Consider the following 14,215-nt stretch of genomic DNA (forward strand, 5'->3'; position numbering starts at 1 on the left):
AAATGAGTTTCTGCCTGCACACCACCTGATTTCTTCATAGGAATCTATACTTGTAATAACTGCATTTCCAAACACTTACAACAATGTTCAATGTCCACATAGATGTACACTGCTCAGTACATGGTTAGCCACAGCACAGCTTATGGGGGTGGCTACTGACCCCTTCAGCTCATCCACCCAACTTGCAAATTCCGACAAGTGAGTTGAAATCCTATCTCCCAGAAGTAGTTTTATGTATTGTACCATGACCATTGGATGGGAAAATGCAAAAGTAAGCTTGGAGGCCACGTCCAGAATACAAGGTTCTCCTCAATTCCAAGTCCCTGGTCACCAGACAAAGAGTTCTGCTTTCTCACTGGATTTCTGTTCCAGTCCATACTTCATCTTTTCTGGAAAGATGCCTGACCAGGGAGAGGTGGTGGGGACCTCTCCTCTCCCTGACCCTCACATGCAGGCAAGCTTATGTCTGGCCTCTTGATTCGTGAAACCTGGTAAGAGGTGGGGTTTGAGGAAAATGGAATTTATGTCCCACTTCCTGAAATTCAATTTTTAGGCTTTATTTAGAGTTGCCATTGCATTGGTTTAAAAAAATAAGCAGCTGTCAATACATGTTTTCCTGTTGCTGGGAAATTAATGTGATTTTTAGCTGCTTGGTAAACTGGGCCATCAAGGGACCTAAGAAGGGGTTTGCCCCAGCAAGGAAGAGGTGAGAGATTTCATGGGAAGATCTGCAACCAAGGGAGAAAAAATTCTAGTGTGAATTAGCCCTGCCAAAAGAAACTCGGGCAAGTTCAACACCAGTGAGTTTCTAGGGTTTTATTTGATACCGTAACAAACTCAACAAGATCATATCTTTAAGTATGCAATTTAATGGCTATTTTAAATCATTAAATCTCAATAGCAAATTAATGAAATAAAGCATCCAGCTTAATTTTGCAGTTATCATTTGTAACCTTCTATAATTAGGCCTTTTGCAAAATAAGCCTGAATCATAAACTAAGCATATATTTGTATAAATTTTGACCGGATGGAACTGTGAAAGTAACAAAAGATAAAGGAATATTAAAGGCTCTGAGGTCTTGAGATATGAAAGATAATTTACTATCCACAACTGCAATAAGGAACAGCATTTGCATAGGGAAGTTTGTTCTTTCACCCATCAGTGCCTCACCTTATTTTGCATCTTGGGCTTGCTTTGTGTCACCAACCCAGAGGCTAAATGCATTCAATATGCATGCTATTGCCATGTTGACATGGAACTAAGCAGCCCTGAAATGTGTCTTTTGCTACTTTGTGGCAAACATTGCCACAGTTGCAAATTAAGGATGAAGTATCAAAGGATGCAGGCCTAATCAGCAAACACTATACAGCAGGATATTTAAATAAATCGTCAGGTTCGTAAAAATTGGGATGGACTATTAGTAGCTTGATTTTTATTTCAGAGGGTTATGATATTGCCAGAGTAGGGAGAAGCAATGAAGACCTCTGAGGAGAAGATGAAGTGACTGGCAAATAAACAAAAACTCCTGTGTCCATGCAAGACAGGGCTACAGGCCACCTTGAAAAGACTGTGAGCCCAGCCCTGGTGTGCCAAGGGCTCAGAGCCTACCACAGGTCAACTCATCTTGCAGCAGCACCATTAAGATGTGCATCTCCAGAGGACAGTGTAATGGCACCAGTGCAAAACCTAACACGACAGCGCAGAGCTCCCCATGACTATATTCTCCTTTGGCCCTCTTGCTAGGAGGTTTTTCCCCTTTGCTAAGAAATACTTGTCCCTCAGCATACTGCTGCCATTTTAATTTTGACTGTACTTATTTATCTGATCCTAGCTCTGAAAAAAACTCACAATGTATTGAATCACTATATGGTTTTGAGTCCATCTTTAAAAGAACTGTGACTTTATGCACACATACAGAAAGTAAATATAGCAGGAATTTACAATTTAGCAAATATATCTGGTATTCAGGGATATCAGCAAGGGGATCCTCTAGAAATTCTAGATGCCACATTGCCCCACAGAGAACCCAATGCAGTGCAAATGTCAGTAAGTAAACATGGTGCACACTTTTCTAGGGATAAATCACAGAGAGGTAGGTAAGAGCATGGCATCCTTTGTAACCTATGCGAAGTCACAAAGATATTTAAACATCAAACCCTTGCTCTCATTCTCCCACTTCGCCAGCTGCAGAATGAGGAGGAAAGCATTTTGCCCCCCTCTCACAGGGCTCTTGTGAGGGTTAGAGAACTTAGTGCTTGGATGCCATGCTGTTAGGGCTGCATTAGGAGAGAAAAAGAGGGAGGGGAAAAATTCACACATTACAGGCCATTTGGCCAAATAGCTGTAAAATACTTGAGATGGTGTCTATTAGAAGCACTAGCTTTGCATTAAATCTTCCTGGAGTTACTCCAGCCAGCTCATCACTGGGAGATGCGGACCAAGCACAGCTACTGTCTAACCAGAAAGCACATGAAGCAGTGTCAGACAGAAAGAAATGTAGCTCTGATGGACCTATGGGGCCCAGGGCTCGATCCTAGTTCCTAAAGTTTTCTTTTTAATTGCTTTGTCTCATCAGGGAAAACAAGTATGTGAGCCGCAGGTCTTTGTTCTGTAAACTATGAAGTGCTAAGAGAATATAAGTATTATCATCGCTATTTATTTTACCCTTTGGTGTTTTGTCTCTTTCCCAATTGGCTTATGATGACTAATGTCAAAACTCTATTCCCAGTTATATCTCTTGGGCAAAAAGATAAGATAATATGACATTTAACACAATGTACCACAGGCCATTCTATCTCTTCCAAACATTAAAATCACATACCTAGCAAGAAGCAATCATAACAATAGATGTATCTTTTATTCACAGATAAAAACTGAAGCAAGCTGTTATAATACATATTTGTACAAAGGATTTGAAAAAACCATAAAAAGGAAGATGATTAGAAAATATGATTCATTATGAAATGTGGTATTACATACACTATTAAACCTTTTCAAAAGTATTTGTTTGGCAACAGTTTATCAATAGTTTCCACACTTAAGTGGCCTCCTTCAAAAAAGCACAAATCTCATGCAGCATGTATAAACTTGATCCTGAGGGTTTGCCTTCCTTAGAAAAACTGTAAAAAGATATACTATTTGTCTTAAAAGTTCAAAATGCAAATGCTATATTTATAGTCAAAACTATATAAAAATATGGACCTAACGTAACATTTACAAAAATGTTTTGTTCTTTTTGTTTGTTTTATGGTTTTGGTAATAAACATAATTCTCAATTCCTGCAGTCAGAGAGGAAAAAAGAAAACCAAAACAAACCACAGTGCCCTTTGTAGACTTCCTCACATTAAGTTTACAACTCCAAAAAGACCAGGTCTGTAAGAAGTGAGGTTACTAACCAAGGAAGTAGGTAAGCAGTTAATATATATCTATATATGTATATATAAAATGGAAAACGAACATTTATTTTGATCTGAAAAAGTAATAATACAAAACCTGGAGGTAAAACAATCACCTCCAAATGCCATAATACTCCTTTTCAATAGATAAATGTTCATAAAAATATCTTGAACCCTAATCAAGAAAACAATTATAATACAGGTTTTAATTCTGCTACATAAAACAGCTTTTCTATGAAACAAGAAGGCAAGTTCAGGTACAAAAACATAAGTTACTTATTGCTTTTGCTACAATGTTGTTTTTTACATATAGTCATAAATACACTATACAGTATAAAATATTTCGTAGGAATACATTTTGTGGTCTGCTCAGGTTTGCTGGCTTTAATTCTAGCACCCAATACAAAAATGAAAATCAAATTAACTTTAAAGGCACTTCCATTGTATGTTTGTTTGTTTGTTAATTAACATAGAAACATAGATCTTGTTTTGTACTAAATTTCTTCACTTCCCTCTGGAAGAAGCAATACTTGATCCTACTTTTATCTTTGTACAGTTCAGGTCACGTTGAGGCACCAAATGAGTTATGAACATTCCCACCTCTCAGCTGTTTCTTTCTCTTATAACATTCATTGTTGCTTTTTAAGTCTTCACCTTTCCTCCTTCGCTTCCCAGCTACTTTATCTCTTTACTTCTTCATGTCAGACGATCCAGCTTCACTTCCTTCAGTCCCTTGCAAAACCTCTCTTCAAACCTCCACTTCCCTTACTCCATCTTGTGCATCTGTTACTCCAATATCAAAACACGTCACTATCATGATATGTGACTTGCACAGATTAACACACTGTTCCAGTTCCTCTGTCACTTGTTCCAGTGCCTCCAGATACTCCTGTGACTCCTTATCAAGATCAGGATCCACTTCAACTGTCAGACAAAAAAAATCAGTGAGAGAAACAGGTCATCACAAAACATTATTCTATCACAAGGGAGCCAATAGTGTAGAGTACAATTTTATTTCTCTTGAACTAAGAAATTTTTTTTTCACTTTGTTCAGCAGATGCAAAACTCTACCTTGAGGCTTTAGTTAAGCACAGCACTCAGACTGTAAACAAATCTCATGCCTCAGTTTCCCAGCTGTAACATGGATATGGAAACATTTCATTCCTCCTTTGGAAGGAAGGATAATAAAAGGTTATGTAACTATTTAATATTAACAAGCATCACAGTGAGTCTCTACATTGTTTTGACATTCTCTTCTAATCGGTTTTGGGGAGCGGGGGGTGTTCATTTTCAGTCCTACTCAGCACTGAACAAATCCCATATCACAGAAATATGAACAGAGTCACAGACCACTTTAGGGCTCAATTCAGCAAAATATCTTACCAAGTGCTTAACTTTTTCATTGGGACTGCTCACATGCTGAAAATGTTACATGTTACATTATTGCTGTTTTTGAAAAATACTTACAGTCATCTTTCCATTTATTTGGATCCATCATCAACCTGCACTTTGTCTCTTCCAACTCTTCCTTCAAAAATTCATGCTTTGCCTTTACTTCTCTGATTCGCTGCTGGCGCCTTTCTAGTATCTTCAGCTTGGTATGGAAATACATCAGACCCTTTTAAGACACAGAAAGGCCATTTTATTCATTTCCCTCTTATGAGCTGACCTTCAACAGTTTGACACAAATGCTCCCACCTCCCTATTTGTAAGAGTTAGCAGGTAGATTGTTTTGTTTGGTTGTGGGGTTGGTGGCTCTTTTGGGTTTTGGGTGATTTTCTTCTTTGAACTTTACATTAATAGATTCTAATCTAAAGGAACAGCATGCTACATCACTTAAGCATTTGTTGCGCTTCTCTGAATTAGCAAACTTCTCAATACATTCTGAAATTACTACTGCTTGTAGAGGAATTTTGTTTTTCCAGCAGTACAAATGATAAACACAGCCTAATAATAACGTTAGAATTATATATAGTCCTCAAACACATGAATTCTTATTTTCTTAAAAGCATTCCTACCTTCTCAACATCCTGGAAAGGCTATTATGAAAGAAATGGAAAAAAGGCATCAGAAGAATATAGAATTCTAGTTTCCAAAATAGAATTAGCTGAAGTGTTTTCCAATTACAAGTAAATTAAACTCAGTGTATTTGTGACTTAATAGAATTCTGTCATTTACATAAAGAGTTAATGACCCTGTCATTGAGGGAGCCTGTAAGGTTTCATCAGCCAGGCTAAGATTATAAAGTCTTTTCATAATGTATTCATTGGTAGCTTCCATTTACACCATTAGTCATGTTAGACACAACTAATTTTAGATAGCAATCATTTTCATTTTCTGTGTTAAGGGTACCCCAACATACGAATTGTAAAATTAATAATTATAGTGCTTTAATTGCAATCAATTTCCTGAATACCATTCTGGCATTCGAGCAAGAACTCTGCCTGTATACTGTAATTTGTCTATAGTTGTTGTAAAATATGTGCTGACCTCAGTTTCCTCTTGTCTGTGTCGATGTAATCGTTCCACATCATCAATCTCATAAACTTTAATTTCAAATGGCTCTTTTAAAGTGCCTGGCAAAGGTGGTAGATCAACCCATTGGCCAGTGACACTGGGTTTTCTTCCTAGGGAGGCAGCATCTGGCAACGGAGCAGGAATCAATCTACGACGCTGGAGACCTAAAATACAGAAGATAAACGTTCCTCAGACTCTTAAGAGACTAACAGACTGCAGAATGTACTGCAGTGAATGAAAGAAAGATCTAGGTTCTCAGGATACTTAAGAAAAAATGCTTTTCTTCATCTTCTCCTTTTAGTAAAATACCCTCAGGCTGCTAATTGAGTTACTACCTTGACAAAGTATGTTTCGGTTAGTTCCTGGATGGGAGTAACAGCCGTTTGTCTCCCAAAGCATATGTCTGAGCATCAGTTATTTGTTTTCCCCTTGCAAAATAATTAACCTGGATTAATTTTTCTTTGTTGGGCTACAATGGCATTCATTACCTTACAATGGCAATAAGACAGTTATTTCAAACTAATAGAGATAATGGCAGATGAATCTGGAAATCTCCTGCTCCTCCAGATGAAATCAAGCAAAGTTATCTACGATCCTTCTCATTGTATTACCTCATTGCAAAGAGCAAACAGTTCCCTCCAGAACTACTACCAATGCTTTAAGGTGCTAAATACCAGCAGTTTTCAATGGACTTTGTGGGACTGGGAGGCATTCAGAAAGCAGCAACAAACCAAGCTGCAACTTGAGCCACCTCTAATGTCAAGACGTATCACCATCGATTTGCACCAGCACTCAGAAGCTCAGAACATGATAAAACTCACCAATTCATCAACAGGGGCTCTCCCACATTTACAGACAAACAGCATACTGCCTCCTTGATGCACCTGCTAGGGCTCAAGTTTCATGAAGCAGAGACTGACTGATGTCCTTCAAAAATGCTGGTACTTTTGTATACAAGAATTGGCACTTTGGTGTCCAGTACTTTTTACAATTGTAAGTCTCTCTCAACTCTCTAAAAGGCTAACCTTTACACTACATGCATCAAGGATAAGTACATGCATAGAGCTGGTCAGGCAATGTTAACAAGGCTGCAGTCCAATCCCTAGGCATATAGGAGGGCTGAAGGCCACCAGAAACAAGCTGAAATGTCATATGGTAGCAGTAAGTATAAGGAGCTTTTGGGTGACTGGTGACAATAAATTTAGTGCCTAATTTCCTGGTCTTACTGAAAACCAACTCAGACGTAAGAAGTCTAACTTCTTCTGGTCTTCTTACAAAAGTAAGCACATCAAACAGACTATGCTGCTCAGGGGGCAGTGCTGCCAGATTAACTTCTGGGCTGAGACCTCTACAGGAGAGTTAAGTACAAGTTAAGGCTGTCAGGTAAGCCCTGTCACAAACATCAACATGAAATGGAGATGAAATCCCAGCAGGTAACCCCAAAGCAAGACACTGCCATAGACACCAGAATGGTTACTGCAGGGTACATATTCTTAAGAAAAACATTCCTAATTCTTATTTGAATCCTTACTAATTTCTGAGTAACAAGAACAATCACAATGGGAATGTTTTGAAAAGGGGAAGACTTGAGTCTACTACAACACCTGTTTGTCTTTCTCACAACCCCAATTGACTTAGCCTGAATCACCACTACAGCCCTGCCTGCTGAAATCGCCTGCTGTAACTCCAATCCTGTAACCACTTTGGTGACAGCAGAATCCTTCTGAAAAGGACACTGAACAGATGCAGACGAACTTCATATTCTTCTACGGTACCAGCCAGGGTCATCGTCCTTTCTCCAAAGATTAAGTTGAAGGATAAGGGGACAAGGTTTCCAGTGACATGTATGGAAGTAGGATCTGTCCTTAAATCCAGAAACTGCATTATTTCAACGCAGTTTGGAGTAACATAAGGTACTCCAAGAATCTCTAACACTTTTTGAAGATTATAATATATTGTAGACTAATAATGGTTCTGCACCAAATGCTTCTTGTAAGAAATATTTTATGAACTTCCTAGAAAACCTCATTTCACATACAAAACACACTATTGTCTCAAAGTCTACAGCACTCCAAAAAAGTAATACATAATTTACTGACATGGAGCACTTTCAATTGTAAAAAGAAATAGTTCGTCATTTTACAGACCTTATAAGCATTTCCTGGGGCAAAACCAAATACAAATCCATCAGTGGGTAATGCCTTCTCAATGTGTGCAACTTATACAGCTGTTAATATTGATTTGTAGGAAAGGTTTAAGAGGTTGATATGCTATGGAAAGAGAACTGCAGTGAATGTTGCACTAAGTTTCCAAAATGATTTATCACCTGCTGAAGCAACTCAGTTGCTTTGACCCCAAAGCACTGCAAGATCTATGTCACTTTCACTCATTTGTTTTTCTGCCAGAATTGAGCATCACGGGTGTCTCCAGGGATTGCAAGAATTACCACTTTCCAGCCAAAAGCTCAGATTCAGTGCATTGCTGATATTAGTTCCTACTGTATTTCCAACATTCAATATGCTTAGATTGCTGAATGAAGCTGTTGCTCATTAGCTACATGGCACCGATTGCCACTGATTCTTTAAAATACTACAGGACTTCAACCTAAATCAATAAAAATGAAGACTTCAACAGCAGTCATGTGAACCTCATTTTGAAGCAGGCTACAACTAGTGGCATTTACATGAGCACCACCTGCAAAAGCAATAAGGAAAGGCACCGGAGAGCAGGAATGACCTGGCTCTTGTACATCCACCTTTGCCCAGTGTGGTCAGACATGCCTGACTTGGCACAGTACATAAGCCAGAGCCACCTCTTCTGAACAGCTCCCCCAGTCATTTTCCTATTGCTTACAGTATCTACATGTACACTCTTAAATTTCTTTATAAAAAAACTATTACAGTGCAATACATAATTTTGCAATCAAAATATTACCATGAGTCGTTACATCATACGTACACACCTTACTGCTCTGCCCCTGAGTCTTACCCTTGGGTAATCTAATGCACGTTCAGCAATCTTCATTAATTCACACTCTTCTCGCCTCCAGGCCTATTCACATGTTTCCAAACTATAGTCCCAGGCCCTCTCACTGAAATTCCCTCACAGACACCTGGCAGCAGAGCTCCTCCTCTCCTCACTGCCCTTCTCTCAGTGGTCTTTTCTGACACTCACTTGATCCTCACAAAAACTCATCAGCGCCCGCCCAGCACCTGCACTCTTCCCAACACACTCATTGGGCCACCCTGGTGCAGTGCTCACTGCCAACCCTCCTGAGGGAGGAAGGAACATCCCGTCTGCAGGCAGATATCTGCTGCCTCCTCCCTCCAAGGGAGGTGGCCAGCACCCCAGGGCACCTGGTGCCTTTCCTGCCCTCTCCACTGTAGCGTCTGTGTCACACCTGCACCTTTGAAGTAAAATAAATGACAAGTAGCTGCTGTCACAGTGATAAATGTGCACATGCAAGTGAATGCATTCAGTCCACCTCCCTACTTTGAGCTTCCCCCAAACCTTCTGTTCCTCTGTCAGAGACGCCATGAAAACCCACCATCCTCAGGGATGCGGCGGAGGACGAGTGGACACCTGGCCACCTTCCCCTTTGTTTCTTACCTGTTGATCGTTTCTTAGGGGACTTGAGGCTCCTCATCCGTCCTGGTGATGACATCCCACTTTCACTCATGGAGTCATGTGCCGAGGAGGCACTGCCAGTGGCCTCGCTGTCCCGAATCATGCTCTCGTAGCCACTGCTGCCCCCGCTGTGGTAAAACAGAGCTGTCCTCCCCATGGCTGGTGGCAGCTCCCCACTTAGGACGCTGCTGTTGTCACTGCCATGCCCGCTGCTGTACCGCTGAGGCCGCCGGGGTGCCGTTATCTTGCTGTATGGAGATGGCAGCACTGGGATTTGGGACTTCTCATCACTGAGGTTAATGCCACTGTCGTTGCCGCTGTCAGAGTCAGTGGAGCCTCGGAAGTGGCCCACCTTGGCAGAGCTGCCTGACACCAGCTCATTCACGCGGCTGTTGGCTGCCCTCATGGCCTGCTTGGTCCCCATGATGGTCCCTCGGCCGGGTTTGCTGCTGACAGGCTGCACGGAGCGGGGGGCTGTCTTCCCACTGGGGGCCATGCCAGAGCCCTTCCCTGCGGGCTGCACCAGGCACTTCACAGAGGAACTGAGAGACTTTGACCCGCTGGCAGAAAGGCCTCGGTTTTTATTCCCGCTCGCTTGTACCTTCTGGTTAGCTGTGGGTTTTCCCTGGCTGTTTTTACCAGGCACAGAGGCAGTGAAGGGTGGTGGTAAACCCACACCAGAGGCAACAGGGGGGACCCCCAGTCTGGGGACAGAGCGGCCTGCCCGGCTGTTGCTGGTGCTCCCATTCTCCCTCACCACACTTGCTTTGGATCCGACTGATGTCAGGCTGTCGCATCTCTCCAGGGACATGTGGCTCCCGTAACGGTGCACAGCTTCACTCTTTGATCCCTTTGCCTTTAAGCTGGATGTCATCTTAGGCAAAGAGTGGTCGCCCTTCAGGTTCATTTTGCTGCTGGCACTTTCGCTGAAGAAAGACCCAGCTTTCAACCTCAAATCTGCTTCATCTTCAGCCTTCAGCATGGCAGCTCTGGCAAAGTCAAGGCTGGAGGCTTTTCCCCCACCATTACCTAGACCAACAGGTTTCTGCTCCAGGCTCGATTTGCGTACAGGAGGTGTTGGAGGTGTTGGCCCACCTGGCCTAGCCAACATGGTTGACTTCTGTGGTGCACTCTTCTTTCCCAGTGATGATTTCAAGCTGCCAGTAGTCAAGGGAACATCCGAATTCCCTCTGGTCACAGCCTCCAACAAAGTACTGTTAGCGTGTGACACTGGCATCACTCCCAGCGTCGTGGCTCCTCTCTTCAGCTGTGGCATCTTCATCACAACTTCTGACTTCTTTGCAGCTCCGCTGGAGGTTTTACAGGCCATTTCACAACCATCCACAACCCTCTGCGAACAGGCAAGCATAGTCTGCGACTTTGTTGGCCTGGATGATGCGTCAAAATACTGGGCAGCTTTTCCTGGCTGGTTCTCAGTACCAAACGCATGAGATTTTGGAGACAGCAGTGAGTCTGCAGGTTTTGCTTCCAACTGATAATCAGTGCGCAACAGCCAGGGATCTTCAAATACACCATGTGGATTCTGCAGCTCTTTATAGCTGAGGACAGTATTATTGTGGATTGGAGACGAGGTAGTTTTTGTTTTCCTAGGAAGACTAGAATGTATTGTTTCTATCACAGGCATATCACGAGAATTACTAAGTTTTATTTTTATGGGCTGATCAGTGACACAAAAAGCACTTTTTATCTCAGATGCTTTGGTAGTTTCAGAGGTTTGAGGGTTTTTGATAATGCCTGAGGACAGCTTGCTAGAACTCAAGCTCTCACTGTCCAGTTCAGAGAAGCAAAACCCACTGTCATTCAGAGCGCTTTTCAGGGGGACAGATAAATGAGATGAATCCAAGTTGAAGGGTTCCTCGGACTTATTACAGCTGTAAGATGACTGTGCAACAAAACTGTCACTAGACTGGGCTCCATCACTTTCAATGGTACAGATGCTGACTTCACTAAGCCATGAACTGATGGAGGAACGTCTACTGCTGGTAAAAGGATCCTTAGCAAAGGGCACAACAATATCAATATTTACACCAGTAGAAGTCTCCTGTGAGGTATAAGCATCAAACTCATCATTTATGCTGCTGATAATACTGACCGGCCTTGAACCTGATGCAAGGGCCTGAAGGGAGCAGTCGCTGTTAAAGCTAATGATACTGGATGGTCTTCCATTATCCATAATCCCACTAATGGACAGCTCTTCCACCACAGTGAAAACAAGCTCATCTTCTCCATTCAGCTCAACAGGCTGCTGCAAAGTTACTGTGGTGGTTAGTATATCCCGGTCAAAACACTTCCCTCTGAACGCTGACCTGAAGCTGTGTACCTCTATCGCACCTGACTGATTCTGGGCATTGCTGCCAACTAAGAATGTGTTTCCTACAGGGTTTTGCTCAGGTTTGTTTCCCATCTGCTTGCTCATTCCCACAGGAGGAGTCCGAACTGCATTGCTGTTGTCCAGCTCCAAATTCTCAGCTTTGGAGCTTACTATGTCCTCTTTCTGCTGCGGAGGTGGAGGTGCTGGGCTTGGCAAGGTTCTTTTCATGTACAAGGACTTTTCCTTAATTACACATTCAGCTGTGGCTTTATTCTGCTCTGTGTTCCTCGAAGGGCTACATCTTGAGGACTGCAGGGAATCGGTGATTGTCTCTCTCTCCCCCTCCAGTACTGAGTCTACTATTTTGTGGTCGGCTCTGCTCTGTGGCTTGGAAAGCTCTGTTTTCAAGTAAGGTGCGCTCTTTTCATGACAATTGCCATTGCCACCCCTTGGCGCAACAGCCTGGTAAGGAAGGTTATGTCCTTTTTTGGGAGATGCAGTTTCTTGTGGAATTGGTTTCTTAAATCCTCCAGAAGGAGAAGATATTTTTTCCTTTATCAGCTTAGACTGTGCATTTTCTGTACTTCCAGAGACTGGACTGCAATTGGATACAACAGAAATTTCTCCACAAGCAAATTTGATGGGTTCCTCACTACCATCAATGCACTCTAACCTTTCTTGCAGTTCAGCAAAAGTGTTGCATTTAAAATGGTCCTTATCAGAACTCCTACCAATAGCAGAATTGTCTTTACTTCTCTTCTTGTTTAGGGATGGGATTATGGGAACAAACTCCGGAGGACCTTCATTATCTGTCAATTCCCTGTCAGACAACGCTGCACCATTGGGGCCAACATAGATGACAGTATCACAAGACTGTTCACTGCTGGAGGAATAATCCGGATCACTAGATATACTCAGGACAGGAAGGTCAGGATCAAGGGCAACAGTTCGTGGGTGGAAGGGTCGCAAATGGGGCGGTCTGCGGACATGTCCTTCTTCACATGAACTCTCTCCTCCAGATGAGCTGGATGCATACTGTACATGATCAATAAGGCAGATGTTATTAATATTGATATATAGGTACATAAATATGTACATGTAATTGATTAAAAGGCCGCGTTTACTATATACTCTGTGCTTTTTGTATACTATCACAAGTTAATCTAGCTGAAAATGTTGAGTGTGAATTAAAATAACAAGGTCATGCTACATAGATTTTACTATATTAGGAGTAATATAATTATCACACCTTTTCAGATAATTTCCATTAAATATTATGCATTGTCTTTCTCCTCAACAGTATTCTATTCCTTATTGTTTTTTAATCAATATGAATAGGAGCTTTTGAGATACTTCCACATATAAGCAAAGAAAGAATACGTGTTTGGAACAAAAAGAAGGGAATTTCAGGATTAAGGACTGGGGGTGGGATGATGGCTCAGTGCCAAGTCATTTGTCAGTTCACCTCCTGAGCTTTTATGCATTTTGTATTACTTCTTAACGCTGAGAAATCCCATGTTCCCCCACCGAGAGGTTAGGAAAACTCATTTTCAAATGAATTAATTTCTGCATGTTTGAACCAACCTTGGATTTCTTCTTCCTCATTCGGTGGATCCGTGATGCAAGCTGAATGGTGGTGAGAGTTTCTGCATAATTGACTGGGGAGTCAGAAATATGCGCAATCATAGTAGTTCTGCAGTTGATGTTCCCAAGTGATTCCCTCAATAGCATTGTCAACTTGTTGTCCCTGTGTAACAAATGAGAACAACAGGATGGTTTAAAGAAATCACAATCTTTTTTTTACAGATTTTTACACCATAAGCTGTGCTTTCACTTTCATAGGATATATGCATGTATGGTACGTGCAGATAAGAAATATGCTCCTATTATTTGACCACACTTAAAATGTACAAAGATACCATTATTTTAATTACTTATCTGCCTATGTATTTGCAGTATAATAAGTAATTTTACTTTTTACTTGGACAACTGTAAAACAATTGATTGATAACTAGTTTAATTATCTCAAGTTTAGCTCATATTACCTAAAAAGCTCATGAGCTTTTTAGCTAAGCAGACTTCATAACTGGATAGCTAATATTTGTGAGCTCCATGCAAACAGTTTTGGTAAGTACTAAAAAGTAAGTCAACAGAAATGGTAAGAAATCTCTAAACAAATATAACAAACATCAGAAATATGTTATCAGTGGCACCCATCTAGTTTCCATTCTGCTTGCGGTTGTCTGCTCTGACATAGCAAATGGGAAGCAGAATTTCTCTCTGAAGGCTTTCCTGGTGATGAAAGTCCTCCATCATGGACGGCAAAGCTGACAAGATAAGTGA

General features: G+C 41.5%; 1 protein-coding gene across 2 annotated transcripts in view; it reads right to left on the bottom strand.

Moving 5' to 3' along the window:
* Positions 1 to 2,839: 2,839 nt before the first annotated feature.
* Positions 2,840 to 14,215, bottom strand: part of KIF26A (kinesin family member 26A) — a 105,572-nt gene continuing 94,196 nt past the window's right edge. Inside the window, exons 12-17 of one of the 2 annotated variants that reach the window (XM_030484458.1) lie at positions 13,457 to 13,619; positions 9,523 to 12,907; positions 5,887 to 6,077; positions 5,415 to 5,435; positions 4,864 to 5,014; positions 2,840 to 4,320 (exon numbers count right to left, since the gene is read on the bottom strand). In XM_030484458.1, coding sequence (XP_030340318.1) covers positions 4,145 to 4,320; positions 4,864 to 5,014; positions 5,415 to 5,435; positions 5,887 to 6,077; positions 9,523 to 12,907; positions 13,457 to 13,619 — 4,087 coding nt within the window. In that variant the 3' untranslated portion in view covers positions 2,840 to 4,144. The remainder of the gene's footprint in view (positions 4,321 to 4,863; positions 5,015 to 5,414; positions 5,436 to 5,886; positions 6,078 to 9,522; positions 12,908 to 13,456; positions 13,620 to 14,215) is intronic. The other variant, XM_030484459.1, reaches the window with a different exon arrangement.

Source organism: Strigops habroptila, chromosome 4 (assembly GCF_004027225.2).
Source record: "Strigops habroptila isolate Jane chromosome 4, bStrHab1.2.pri, whole genome shotgun sequence".
NCBI lineage: Eukaryota > Metazoa > Chordata > Aves > Psittaciformes > Psittacidae > Strigops > Strigops habroptila.